General features: G+C 37.8%; 1 protein-coding gene across 1 annotated transcript in view; it reads right to left on the bottom strand.

Annotated features, from left to right (window-relative positions):
- Window positions 1–14,811, bottom strand: part of OSTF1 (osteoclast stimulating factor 1) — a 47,983-nt gene that overhangs the window by 15,969 nt on the left and 17,203 nt on the right. Inside the window, exons 2-5 of the mRNA XM_045562585.1 lie at window positions 10,020–10,066; window positions 4,791–4,841; window positions 2,031–2,094; window positions 303–356 (exon numbers count right to left, since the gene is read on the bottom strand). Of these exons, the coding sequence (XP_045418541.1) occupies window positions 303–356; window positions 2,031–2,094; window positions 4,791–4,841; window positions 10,020–10,066 (216 nt within the window). The remainder of the gene's footprint in view (window positions 1–302; window positions 357–2,030; window positions 2,095–4,790; window positions 4,842–10,019; window positions 10,067–14,811) is intronic.

The following is a 14,811-nucleotide window of genomic DNA, read 5'->3' as shown; positions in this document are numbered from 1 at the left end:
ATGTCTCTGCCCACCACTGAACACAGGGTAGGAAAAGGACTCAAAAGACTAACGCTTTAAAAGTAAAATCACACTTATCTCTCTAGAATGATAGGAATCAGAACAGACATTACCTCTAGGGGAGGCAAAGATTTAACTAGGAAGGCGGACAGGGAACTTTCTGAGATGATAGAAATGTTCTAGATCTCAATATGGGTATTGGTTACATGGGTCTATGTATTTGTCAAAACTCATCAAGCTATACAATTAAAATCTAAAATTTTATTGTGCTGTATACCTCAATCAAAAAGAATCACACCTACCTCTTTTAGCAGCTTCATGCAATGGATTGTCAATGGATTCTGCCTGCTCAGCCACTAGATTGAAAACAAAAAGTGCAAACTCAATGTTGAAGTGCCACCTAAGGATTCACTGAAGCTACTCACTCACCACGGCTCCCCAGCTTCAGAAGTGCCAGGGCCTCAAGACAGCGTCGCTCACTTAATGTGGACCAAAAATAACAGAAAAGCAAATGGACAGTTCCTGCTTTAAAAGAAGCTGAATTATGTGTTAAATGAAATCAAGCTAAGCAATAAGGCAATGCCCCAGCAATGAACTGGAAGTATAAACAAACAAAAAAAACTCCACAGCAATGAATTGGAAGTGTAAATAAAAACAAATAGACCTGCATACCTGAGTTAACTGCATAATTGAGTTTACTCGAGCATTTAAGAAACAGTCACAAAAATGGAAAGCATTTGATGTTCACTTTTACATTCTGCAAACAGCACCCTACTTTGAAGATGCCTGAAAATAATTCTGATTCCCTTTTGTATCTGCGTGAAGGAGGGGATATGGGGGAAATACGTTGCTTAATGTACTTAGAAACGACAATGGCATATACCTACCTGCCCCTAAGGAGGGTATGTTCACTGCTGCCCTAGAATCAGTGGGAATGTCCAAAGGAAGACGGTTGTTCAGACAGACTTCCAGCTCACCCTCTCCCACCATTAAAGGGCCATCACAGGACACGCCCTGGGCTGCCAGGGGTCCAAAGCAGTGGAGGCTCATTCTCCGCCCTCAGTGTCTACGACCCAGGCTGGAAATGCAGTGCACTGTAAAGGTGTATTTGGGATTTCAAAGGCTTAGAAGGGTGTAGAAATGTTGAAAGTCTTTTTTGGCAAAGAACAGTAACACCATTAAACCAGGGCAAGCAGAGACTGTGTGCTGGGCCCCAAGCCTAAGCCCTCACCCCGGAGCCTCCAGAACTCTGCAGGACCTTCCCTGAAATTTTCCAAGTCTCTCTAATGCCTGGAACTGGTGCCTGACGCCAGCCCTATTGTTCTAAGAATTCATCTGATGCCAAAGTCTAAGGAATCTTAAGTGATCTAAATCCAACCCTGTCATTATACCATTGGGGAAACTGAATCCCAGAGGTAGTGTGTTAGGTGTCTTAACTAAGGTGCCCTGTTATCAGGAAGTGGAGGAGTTAAAAACCAGGACCCTTGTTCACCTATCCTGTGCTCTTTTGGCTTTACTCGCTGGTTTCTACGTAAGTGTTTTTGTCTGTTTTGTCCTCTTCCAGCTAGAAGCAGCTTCATGGCAGGAGCCATGTCTTATCGCTCAAGCTCCCCAAACTGCCGTGATAAGCATTTAATGAACATCACTGCCCCAAACATGAATTAACAAGGCTGGGTTACTTCATCACAAAAGAAAGGGCTAGTCTAAGAAGTGATCTGTGAGATTTAGCTTAACAGCATTAAAAAAAATTGTTTTAAGAGTTGAATAAAGTAAAATCAGAAGCATTTCCTTGGAAACCTTGGGTTCTTTCAAGAATGCTACAATACGTTCTCTTAGACCAAGGAATCCTAAGCACATCTGGTGTCCAAGGCCATTTTATTAACAGGAGGACCATGGAGTGGAAAATGTCCTAGACCGGCAAAAACTGCATTGCTTTTTCAGTCATAATAGCAAGCAGAAAGGCCTCAAGAACCAGATAATTGAAAAAGAACAAAATATAGCTGAAGTAAACTCACTTGGGCAACACTTACCATAGTTACTTGGAATTAGTCCAGTCCTGCCTTTGGAGGTACCTTTCCACCAATTGGTATCACTCTGGTAAAAGAAGAGTTAAATTAAGTGATACCAAATCCACTTTGCATTCAATCACTTGTAGAACCTTTTGGCTCACAGGGTGTACCTGTTCTACAAAATTTCCATCAGCCCTACTGATCACGCTTCCTCTCACCCCAGCTATGCCGTTCATTTTCTTAACATTAAATTGCAAATATACATGCATCTGCCTGTAACAAGTCAAATATACACTTCATCACAGAGACTCAACAACCAAACAATTCAGAGATAATATGAAAAAGAAGGAAAAAAATTACATTAGTTTAGACTAACTGTATGATTTTTTTGTCTAGAGTTTCATTTCTCTTAGCTTCAAGATATGTTTTTGAAGGGGGTTGCGGGGGTGGTTCTAAAGACTTCTTTCTTTTACCTTAACTTTGTGGGTAACTTTTTATTATAGGAAAGTTCAAATCTATACATAAGTAGAATGGACAATACAATGAACTTACATATACTCATTTCTCAACTGCATGAACCATCTACTTACTCACGGCCGATATTGTTTCTTACACACCCCCACAACCTCCCTCCCCTCCTGAATTATTTTGAAACAAATTCTAGACATCATTATTACTTCATCTGCAAATATTTCAGTATGTATCTCTGAAAGATAAGGACTTTTTTCAAAGATAATTATAATACCATTATCATAGCTTAAAACTTTTTCCATCAATAATTCCTTGATATCATCAAATACCTAGATTAATACTCACATTCCCCAATTGCTCTATAATTTGAGATCCAAATAAGGACCATACAATATGACTGATTGATTTGTCTCGTAAGTTTCTTTTAACCTATAGGTTCTCCCTTTATTCTTTTTTACCTCTTACAAAGTATTTGTTGAAGAAACCAGTCTGTTAGTTCTGCAGAGTTTCAAACACTACAGATTTTGTCTGTTGCATGACTGTGATATAATTAAACATGTTCCTCTGTTTCCTGTATTGCCTATAAATTATTTGTTAGTTCTAGAGTCTTAATTAGATTCAGCTTCAAATTTTTTGACAAGGCTATTTCATAGGTAGTTTTGATTCCTCCCACTGGGAAACACATAATGTCTGGTTGGCGTCTTTTTGTAATGTTAGTAGCCAGTGATGATCATTGTCTCGATTCGATATTTTGTGGGGGCTGCAAAATGGTGACATTCTAATTCTATCATTCCTTCTTCATTTAAATAACTAGAATATCTCTTTAAAGAGAAACTTTCCCTCATCAACTCTTAGGTTACCCAGAGATGAAGTTCATAAAGAAAAGGCAGAAAAAATATTGATTCTTTTCCTTAACAGTTGTCAGAATGAAAAGTCAATTCCCTAACATCCTCATGCTAACCAATCATGTTTGCTTGTTTTGAAGTAACATTAGAAACTCATAAAATTTAAACATACTTAATGTGTTTCAATCCTTGGGAGTTGTTGCCCTAACTGATAATACTCAAATTGTCCCGTCTTTGGCCAGTGGGAGCCTCTTCAAGTTAGTTCTCGAGTCCTTTCTACATGATCCTCCTAGTCTTTGGGAGCTTCTTTGCTTTCTAATAACAAGATGTTCTGGGTTTAACATGTACATCTGCTGTCCCAGAGCTGGTACCAGCCATTTCTCAAAGGAGAGAAACAACATATTATTATTGGGATGGTCATTTTTTCTAGGCCCTGTCAAAAAGCAGAGCAGGGAATGTTTTTGTTTTGTTTTATTTTAGATAAAATACAACATGATCCTTCCAATTCAAATGAAAGACAACATAGTATTTACTTAACATCATCAATCTTACATCTGTACATCCTTTTTGCCATGCTGAAAATCCCAGTTATCAACATCACCGACCTAATGACTCATTTGCTCTAAACCACAATACACATGCAACAATCTTAGAATTAGCAATACCAACACTTCTCCCACAAGATCATGATTTAAAAGTTTATTATTATTATTATTACTATTGGCATTTCTTTTTGTTCTTCATATATATTCTACTAGAGATGTTCAATCAAATTGTTGAATTTTAAAGATACTTGGAATACTTTCTCTTTCCTCTCTGTGTGGTTGTGCCAATTAACCAGGATATAATTAAGTTAATTGAATTCATTCTGCTTTTAATTTTTAATGATTGCTTTTTACTATTTAATTTTATAACTATGTAAAAGTTTATATAATGCCAAAGTCAAATCTTCAAAACAAGGTAAAATTTTTTAAAAACTTCATCTTCCATCTATGTTTATTCTTCCCTACTTCCTTTTCTCTACAAACTATTTTACTCCACATAGAGTAAAACTATATTTTATGACTCATCCTTAGACTTTTTATTTTAAATTGAGGAAAATAGGTATATTTTTTCCTCTCACTTTTTCTTAGATAAGTGAAGGCATACTATCTACATTTTTCACCTTGCTATTTTTCACTTAAATTATGCCATAATAGCATACAGAGATATTCCCCAATCCTTTTCATAGCTGTGTAATATTTCATTTGTGGACAGACCAAAGCTTATTCAACTATTATTTTATTGATGGAAAAGGCTACTTTCAATCTTACGCTACTATAAATTGTACTAAAATGGATAGACTTGTACACATGTATTTCTGTGTACATATACATTTAAATAGTTTACAATGTTATGACTATATAAAACAGTCTTATATGTCTTTAGTACATATGCAGTATTACAAAATGTTGGCTGGGCTTACCATGTCAGTAATGTAAATAATATCACCTTCTTCAAAGTACAATTCATCTGGCTGGAAGAAAAAAAAGGTTTGACTCCATGTGATTTTTTATGAATTAGAAGACAATGATTAATAAAGTATCCTTATAAACAATGTGGTTTTTATATACTTAAATAAGCTCATAAGCCATATAATAAAACATTATTGACTAATATATGAATAGAAGGCTTAATTTTTCAGACGATAAAAGAATTATATATAAAACAAATAAGGAATCCCTCCACACACACATCTTATATTCTTCCATAAAAAATCAAGATATTTATATCAAAATAGAATATTAATAAAACTGCTTCCTTGTAGAAATTCCAAAAAGTGATATATATTTTTTTCATAAAAGGATAAATATCTAGAATTAAAACCATGAAAAACAGCCAGAAGCTCGGTTCTCTCATAAAGGAGCCCTCAATTCTTAAACACTTTAATATCAACTTGTGCTATACACTTATATTGAGAAAACCATTATCCTAGCTTTTCATGTTCAGAAAGAATGACTATCTCATGCATAAGAACAATTAATACATAATCCAACCATTAATAAGGCTAAAGGGCTAAAAGTTATAAAGCAACTAACTCAGCCAGTCCAAAGACCACAAGCAGCCCTAAGGGGTTAGCTAATTACACAGATTTCATGTGCTCTGGCCTGCACCAACCAAATCTCCTACAAACCCTCTGAATAAAGCCAGGCACTTTAATTAAATATCTTTTTCCCATCAGTAGATAACACTTACCCTGACTTTCTAAGTAAACAGGATTATGACTTTTGAGAGCAAATTTCAGATATTGGGAAATGTTTACATCATGATGTTGAATTTAAAATGTAGGGCACAAATTTCACATAGGATAAGATCACAATTATGCATTATACACACATAGAAAATTCTCCAAACTTCCTATCACGAGTATGTATTACTCTCATAATTTTGTCAAGGAAGATACCTTTCAAAGAAAGCCTTTCATATTTCTGATTATAGTCACTATTCCATACAAGTAAAAATTATGCTAATGAAACAAATTATTTCATCCACTCATTTTTTTCACGTTATCTACCCCCTCTCAGTAGCAGACTACGGCAGTAAACATGACTCTGCATTAATAATTTATTTAGGTTCAAAGCTGATCCATATTATTATTATAACTATTGCCCCCAGATCTAAATGAAGACTATATCAACTACAACACGCTTTAAGCAACCCAATACATGAATATTTAGATGCAATATGCATTCGAATACAAAAATTAGCAAATGATGATTAATGATACCCCCCCAAAATGGTTAAAGTCTTTTAAAAGGCATTCTTGCAGCATGTTGCATTTATACTTTCATCTATAGTGACAGCATAAGCTATGCAAAATTAAACTTATTAGACCTGATGATACACATTTTAATATTATTTAAATAAGTTTTTATTTATTTTTATTTTAATTTAAAAGAAAAAAATAAAGACCTCTAAGATTTTCTCAAATTTGTCTCTAAAATGTTCTGATGATGGATGACCAATATTACTACCAATATGTTATGAACATAAAAAGTGACTGAGAAACAAACTATATCCTTTAGTATTTCCTTGCTGCAAACTAGATCACTCTCAGAGAAGCCAGAAAGAGGACTTACTCCCCACCACGGCATCCCAGCTGGACACAGCAGCCATGCCCCAAAACAGTAAGGGTGGCCTTCGCTGGCAATTTGAACACCATTTGACTCTCTCTCCTTTAGATAACATGAAGGTATGGGAGGGGAGAATGAAAGAAGTAAGATGATGTAAGGAAAATAGGATATATGTGAACTGCAGCATTTTCCTGGAGTTTTGAAAGAGTTCAATACCTTGAAGAGATCTGTCCTGTCTTAGAGCTGTCCTGGGCCATTCTCACCCCAGGTACATTTCCAAAAGCTAACCTTGCCCAGTAATGTCTTCCTATGAATCCTCCTCAATCAGTGCTTTTAGAGAAGTTAAGGAGTTATCTCTCCCTATGGATTTAGCCTCTTCCTAAAATCATAAAAGTCAAGTCTCTCTAAAATTCCACATTTAAGAAGAATCACTCACCCTTGAAACAAAAAGGTTACCAAAAAAGCATCCAACAAATAGCTTCTAAAAACAAAGTGCACACACACAAAATCCCGGTAATTAGTCTTTTTTATAAAATAAGTAATAAAGTCAGGGGGAATAGGCAGTCACTGCTTAATGGGCATGGGTTTTATCTGGGGGTGATGAAATGTTTTGGAAGTAGACAGACGTAGTACAGGCACCACTTTGTGAATGTACTAAACGCCACTGAACTGTTCACTTTAAAATGGTTGATTTTACGTTATGTGAATTTTACCTCCAGTTAAAAAATGTAATAAAGCCCCAAATCGGTAAAACTTTTAATGTCTTTTAAGCAATTCTTGCTCGTGGTTTGGTAAAGTGTACCAGTTGGAAAATGCCACTAAGTCGGGTCACCTCACTACCTCTCGCTGCTGTGTCAGTTTTGAAATTAACGGCTGCTGTTCAGTAACAGTGTCGGCCACAAGCCTGCCATGAGGTCACACTTGCTTTTCAACAGAGGCAACAGCAAAACAGGGACTCGATTTGAGTCAGATAAAAAAGGGTTATTTCTTCATCCTGAGGAATTACAGTGCATGGTTTATTCTCTTTTAATGCACAGCTCCCAGACGCACAGTGCTACTACCTGTAAAATACCTTCTTCCAAAGAAACCACGGGCGCTTTCCCCAACCTAGCTGAGTAGGGGGTCTATCAAATTCTTCAGACTGTTGGTGGCAGTACAGACAACAAGGTGCTGTCGTGATTTTAAAACAGATTTTTATCTATAATATTCACATTTTCCATTAAGAAACCACTAGCAGGACACTTGATGCAAATTGTTCGATGAGGATCTACTTTTAAATTCCTGGCATCAAATTCATGGAACAGAAATGGAAAAATAGTGACACAATGAGGTAATAAGCACTTCTGTATTTCCAGTGTGTTCTTTGGTTTTGAACCACATTCCTCCTTTCTGCTCTCCTTGAAGAACCACAAGATATCAGAACGAGTAAGCTGCCGTCCACTGGGAAGTTTCCCGCAATGAGCACAAACTGAGTGTCATATATTCCCATTCCCATTCCATATATTCTTGGTAACACGTCATTCCGAGGGCATTAATTTTGTTGGTTTATGCAAATGTATTTTTTATGAAAAGTTTAGAAAAACTGTGATAGACTTTTGAAAGTTTTTAGATTTGTCAACCTGGAGCCCCCAAAATTAATAAAAATAAAAAACCAATTCTCCACAGATGTCTTTATTTAACACTTTATAGTATTTATTATGTGCCAGGCACTGTTCTGGGCATTTACAAATAGTAACTAATTTAATCGTCACCAACAACAGTATGAAGTGGGTGCCATCCATATGGTCACCTGGTAGACAAGAAACTTGTCCAAGACCACAGAGCAGGTACAAGGTAGAGCCTGGACTTGAATGATGAGATGACAATGCTCTTAACCACGACCTGCTTTCTCTCATACAGAAGCATCATGCTGGCCATTACTGGTTGTCATGGTGCCGTAACCAAGTTACAAGCCGTGGCCTTGGAAAATATGTCACTCCCCCTCCCCACACCCCACTTTCATAATATGGTACCAAAAAACCAAGAGCAGCACCTTTGTCTTGCCAGGCATACTTGACCTCATCTGGTCCTCCCAATGGCCCACTCGGCAGGGCTGGGTCATGGGTATAATCTCTATTTCACAGCCAAGCTCAGACAGGTTGAAGAATTTAGTACAAAACACAGAATGAGTGGCAGGGCTGGGCCGCTACCTCGGCTTTTGGATTCTCATTCTGGAGCTCGTTCCTCTAGGCAAAGTGCTATAAAACCTAGTGCAGCCCAGCAAACTTTACATAACAGGGCAGGACCCTGCTGGCTTCCCTTGAGAAATCAACACACCTCCGACACACTGCAAATGCTGCTCTCTCCCCACCAGTGTCCTGCATCTTTACACTGGTCTAACCAGTCCAGCCAGGTCCCTCTGTGACACTTTATTGGATTAAGGGTTGGGGAAGAAAAAAGAACCAAACAAGGCTGGGTGGTGCCAAGACTCCCTTGCCTATAAGCAAGACAGATGAGGAATGGGTTGGCAGGAAGACCCAGGAGCCACAAGCTGCCTAGTGTTCGACCTGTTCAGTGGATCACCAGGACTGGGTTGGGCTTTGCTGTCCCTATCTCCTAAGGGTAGACCGGCAGCTAAAAACTGGACCCAGGCCTCCTGGGGGCGCTGCACATGTCAGCATGTCCCTCAGAGTCCAACTCAGCCTTTCAATCTTGCCTGGTCCCAATGACTTTAAGGAGGCCAGGTCAGTTTGGGATATACAGTGGTGTACCCATCCCTCCAGAGAACACGGCTAACGGTGGCAGGGGAGAACGATCAAACTGAGCTTCCAGCATTATCTAACAGAAACTCTCACTCAGAAAAAGAATGTCAGAAGTTGGGTGGGGTGGCTCATGCCTGCAGTCCCAGCTACTCAGCATGCTGAGAGGTGGGAGGATGGCTTCAGAGTTCAAGGTCAGCCTGGGCACCACAGCAAGACCTTGTAAGGGAAGGGAAGGAGGGAGGGAGGAAGGAAGGAAGGAAGGAAGGGAGGGAGGGAGGGAGGGAAGGAAAGGAAGGAATGTAAGACTAACCCAGTTCTGGGCTGATACTTAAAACTTAACAGGTACAGCATGAGCACTGAACCCATCAGGAAGGACTGTGGGAGCTAGAGGCTACCTGCTCTGCCAGACTCTCCCCCTTTCCTATCTGGATTGAGAGGAGGGGGAGAGGGGATAAATGTGGAGGCAACAGGGTTTGGGGTGTCGTTACTGACCACTGCCTACAATCCTTGGGACCAGGGATATTAAAAATACAATAACATTTTAAACATACAGTATTTTTTAAATAAAGTCACTAGGTGATTTTAAAGCAGGTGGTGTCACCACATAAGGAGAAGCTACGTGAGATGGACAATGTGACCTCGGGACTGGAAGGACATGCACATTAACCCAGGGGCTTAGCTTGCACACCTCTGGACAGTGTGGGAAGTGACCCACACTCATTCCTGTGAGCCACCTAGGTCTATCAAAGAAAAGGCAGACCATTTAAGCCAGAGGAAGTGTCTAAATGAAACCACCTCAGGTTTTTATGTCAATTTTAAAGTTCAAAACTGAATACTTACAGTTCTGGGTTCAAATGTATACAGAGCTCTGAAGACTTTAACCTGCCCTAAAAAAAAAAAAAGAAAAAAAAAACTGATCAATTCTTTCATTTCTGAATCTGCTCTCAATAGCATTATCCATCATATCCTTCAGAATTTCTTCATGAAAAGCCTATGTGAGAAAGTTATTTCAGAATTATTTTGCTATTTCAGAATTAAGTACCTTTTCCACCCAGGAGTCATTTTTAAAATGTTTGTTCAATGAACACAAGAATAAACACAACACACACCTCTGAAAGATGACTTTGCTTCCTCCTAACGGTAGGAGCTACATGATTATTTGTACTTAGGTTCTGCCCTTTTTTTTTTTAATTTCACATAAAATTTTTTTTCATGAAAAATACTATAAACAATGTTAAAAGACAGCTGACAAACTTTGGCAAAATGCAGATATTTGCAATATATATCACAACAAAAGGTTAATATACCTAAGATATTAAACCTTTAAAAGCCAGCTGACAAACTTGGGCAAAACACAGGTATTTGCAACATATATCACAACAAAGGGTTAATATAACTTACGTTCTGTCTTACACAGAGTCCTTCCAACCCTAAGATCTAAGTTTAAAAATATAAAGGTAAGCATCTTAACATAAAGAAATAATGTGATAATCTGTACTGGTTTAATATTCTCAAATCAATGGGTTAGAATTTTATATTTTCCAAAAGAAAAGAAAATATCATGGAGAGGGGGCAAAAAAGGACCTGTTGGAGAAACCTGTGACTTATTAAGTCCCCAAACAGAGAAGAGGGTGTAGTAACTGAGCAACCAGGTCACAGTCTTGAGCCGCTGCCAATGTCTCTCTTTACACCCCCATCTGCTGGATTTCCATAACACTCTGGATTATAACCACTAATTGGCTGGCCTGTCTCATGTGAGGGCAGGAACTCTAGCTTGTTCAATTTCCCTGTACCTACTTAGCATACAACATGAACTTAATAAATGTTTGCTAAATGAATATAGTCATCCCTCAGTATTCTCAGGGGATTGGTTCCAGGACCCCTTTGGATACCCAAATCCATCCATGCTCAAGTCCCTGATATAAAATGGCATAGTATTTGCATATAACCTACACACATCCTTCCATATACTTGAAATCATCTCTAGATCACCTATAATACCTAATACAATGCAAATGCTAAGTAGTTGTTACACTATACATTTTATTTGTATTATTTTTTAGTGTTGTAATGTCATTTTTATTGTTTTTTTTCCAAATAATTTTGATCTGCAGTTGGTTAGATCTGCAGATACAGAACCCACAGATACAGAAGGCCAACTGTGCACAAGTAAAAGAACTCAAACAGTATAAGAAAAAGGCTACAGATAGCAAAAAAAAAAAAAAAAAAGCAGAGTCTTTTTATGAAATAAGTAGATTTAGAAAGGATATCAAAATAGAAGGACTATCTGCTTAAGAGGTGACTTCAGTTTTAGCACTGGAAGAACCTTTATAGGTGACCATCAGGAAAAAAACATCACTCAGAACAGCGGTTTCCCAGGTGGGAGACAGGAAGACTACTTCAAAAATTATTTACATTTGTATCATATTCTTTTCCATTCCTATTTGAACATATTTTATAATATAATAGCATAAACATAATACATATACAACTTACAAATTCATATATATTTATTGGGAATGAGTATGCAAAACACTTTTTCTGACAGACTACACATTATGAAGTCAGGTACTTTTGTTGTTTTATTAATGAGATATCCAAGTGCCTAGCACATTGCCTGGCATACAGGAGGCACTCAATAATTATTGGTTGAATGATGAAAAACGGATGAATACAGAAGTGAACGGAAGCATGTACTCAAAAAAGTCTGAAACAAAAAAGTTAGTTCAGAATAGCACTAACCAATAAGGAAAGGTCTTAGAGGTTTAGAATAGCACTGCACGCAACGATGGAAAGAGTCTACATCCGGTGCTAGTCACGTGTGGCTACCAAGCACATGAAATGTAGCTCATATGACTGAGGAACTGATTTTTAATATTATTTAACATTAATTAAGTTAAAGTGCCACACCTGGGTGGTAGCTAGCGTATTGAAGGGTGCAGGTTCAGAACATCAGAAAATGGGAAATGACTTAATGTCCATTAAGAGAGGTCTATGTAAATCAACTCTGATTCATCCACATGATAAGAGTCATTTTTAAAAGAATGCCATGTATTATCCACAACAGCCATGCTATGGAATCAACTTAAGTATCCATCCATGGAAGAATGAAGAAAATGTGGTAAGTATACACAATGGAATAATATTCAGCCTTAAAAAGGAGGAAATTCTGTCATTTTTGACAATATGAATGAACCTGGCTGGAGGGCACCGTGTTACGTGAAATAAGCCAGGCAGAGAGAGACAAACGCCGCAGATCTCACTCATACGTGGAGTCTAAAAGTGTTGAATTCACAGAAACAAGGTAAAATGGTGGTTACCAGAGGCTGGGGACAGAGGGATTAATGAATTATTGGTCAAAGGACACAAAATTTTAGTTAGATAGGAGGAATAAGCTCAAGAGATCTACTATACATCATGGTGACTACAGTTAGTAACAATATACTGTATACTTTAAAGTTGCTAAGAGAATAGATTTTAAGTGTTCTCACCACCAAAAAAAAAGTACGTGAGATAATGCATATGTTAACTAGCTTGATCTAGCCATTCCACAATGTATACATATCAAAACATCATGTGGTGTACCATAAATACATACAATTTTTACTTGTCAATTACAAAAAGCAAAACAAAAAAAAATGCTGCGGAGCCACAGACACTGACAAGTAGAAAACGCTCTACCTAAAAAAGCAGGTTATAGAGCAGTAGGCCAACTATCATCCTGTCGATGTTAACAACACACACACACACACGCACACACCCTTGAATAACAGCACCATTTGTGCGGGTCCATCACACTCTACTTTACATTTATTGTTTACATTCATTACACTGAGTGCGAATACTTTTATAATCAATGCAAACAGTAATGATGTGACTTGGGGCAGGGAGGAGAAATCATTCTCTTTCTTCTAAATGTCTTAATATAGAAGAGTAGCTCAGATCCCCTGTGACTTAGTGTGTCTACAAGAAAACACTCTTTTTGCCATCAGGGGAGGTTAATAGGCAGAAGTGAAAACTTCTTTTGTTTGGAGTTTGTTTTTTACCCACACTCACACACCCTGAAGAAAGGAAACACCAAGTGGGAGGAGGAGCTGCCAGGAGAAAAGTATTTTCTGCTGACTTGATTGTTTCTCTGAGAAGGAAAATCAGTTATCTTGATTACTTTGAACTTTGCAAAGAGCAGTTACACAAGCAAGCAGTCCACTTGTGACCAAAATCAATAATGACAGAACATTCTTGTTCCTTTGAGGGAAGGCAGCAACAAAATGTGTTATGGCTAATTTTGGAAACAAGATCCAATGCCAACTCAACAGGCTTAAGTAAAATTCAACAAAAATTAAAGAACCTAAAAACAAATACATGGAGTCTGATTAAACCACTGATTTTCATAATGGCATCTTTTGTGATCAGCTTCCTTACAATGTTCCCAGCTGAAAGGAAGTGGGAGATTTATTTGCATTTTGATTTATACTAAACATTGAACAGCAGGCAACTTCTTAGGCTACTATGGAAAGGAACATTCTATCTGCTGGAGAAAATCCTTTCATATGCACAATCCTACTTATTGCTTAATGCTGGGACATTAGCCTCTTGTGGATCCCTTTTGATTCACACATTATAAAAGTTCTGGGCCTTAATTTATTCCATTCTCAAAATTGGGTCAAGTAGAAACAAAAGAATACAATAGAAACTACCATAGACTGTGAAAGAAACAGATGATTTTTATGATTACAGTTTAACAACCCTAGATATTCTCACTAGAACAATAATTAATAATACTTAATTCACTGATCATTTTTACATCACATTTAGTTCAATTTTGAGCAATGTTCTATAGGTCTACAGGTTTAGTGAGTACTGAGGGGAAGAAATTAGGGAATTCTAGGTTGCTACAGGGTATCCCAAAAGTCACCACCATACCTAGGGAAAATGGGAAATTGTAGCTAAATGTACTTTTATTTACAAAATATTCATTACAAAATTTTTCCTTTGTATGGAGACTTTTGGGACGCCCTGTATCTTCTCCTCCTTACAGACAGCTAAAAACCAGGAAACATCTTAATAGACCATTAAGAGCAGGCACTGATCAATTCCAAATTTATTTGTTCTTATATATGCAAGCAGACTAAATTAGATGTCTTCTTCGAGCTCTGTCAAGTTTGATCCTTTTCTCATCAAAGTCTGGTTACGTATAGCAAAGAGATAAAGTAGAGCTGAGAAGACTATATGAGTGACCTGAAATCACCCTGGAATTCACCTGAATTGAGGCTGGAAAGAGGCTCAACCTTTTGTCTGATGCTTTAGGTGAATCTTGCAAGAACCAGCATGAGGACGGCATTAAGGATTTGAGCAGGGCTGTTCTGCTTATATAAGCAAGATAAGCAAATTCTTATTAAAGCAGCAGCAGCAGCAGCAGACCCCTGCTGGCTCTTCACCTTGCCAGGCATGCCCTTCCCTTTTCTCTCCAACCCCACCCTCCCCCTATGGAGAAGGAGTGAGTCCACTTAGCCATCAGCCACACACTGTATTTTCCTCTGGAATTAGACTAACCCCAGACTTCTAATAAATGAACCCTTGTCCACAGCGGTCGAGGCTGCCATGGTTGTAAAGGGAGGGGTTCTGAAACAGG

Source organism: Lemur catta, chromosome 10 (assembly GCF_020740605.2).
Source record: "Lemur catta isolate mLemCat1 chromosome 10, mLemCat1.pri, whole genome shotgun sequence".
NCBI lineage: Eukaryota > Metazoa > Chordata > Mammalia > Primates > Lemuridae > Lemur > Lemur catta.
The sequence above is the reverse complement of the archived record's forward strand: the minus strand, read 5'-3'. Positions and strand labels throughout refer to the sequence as shown.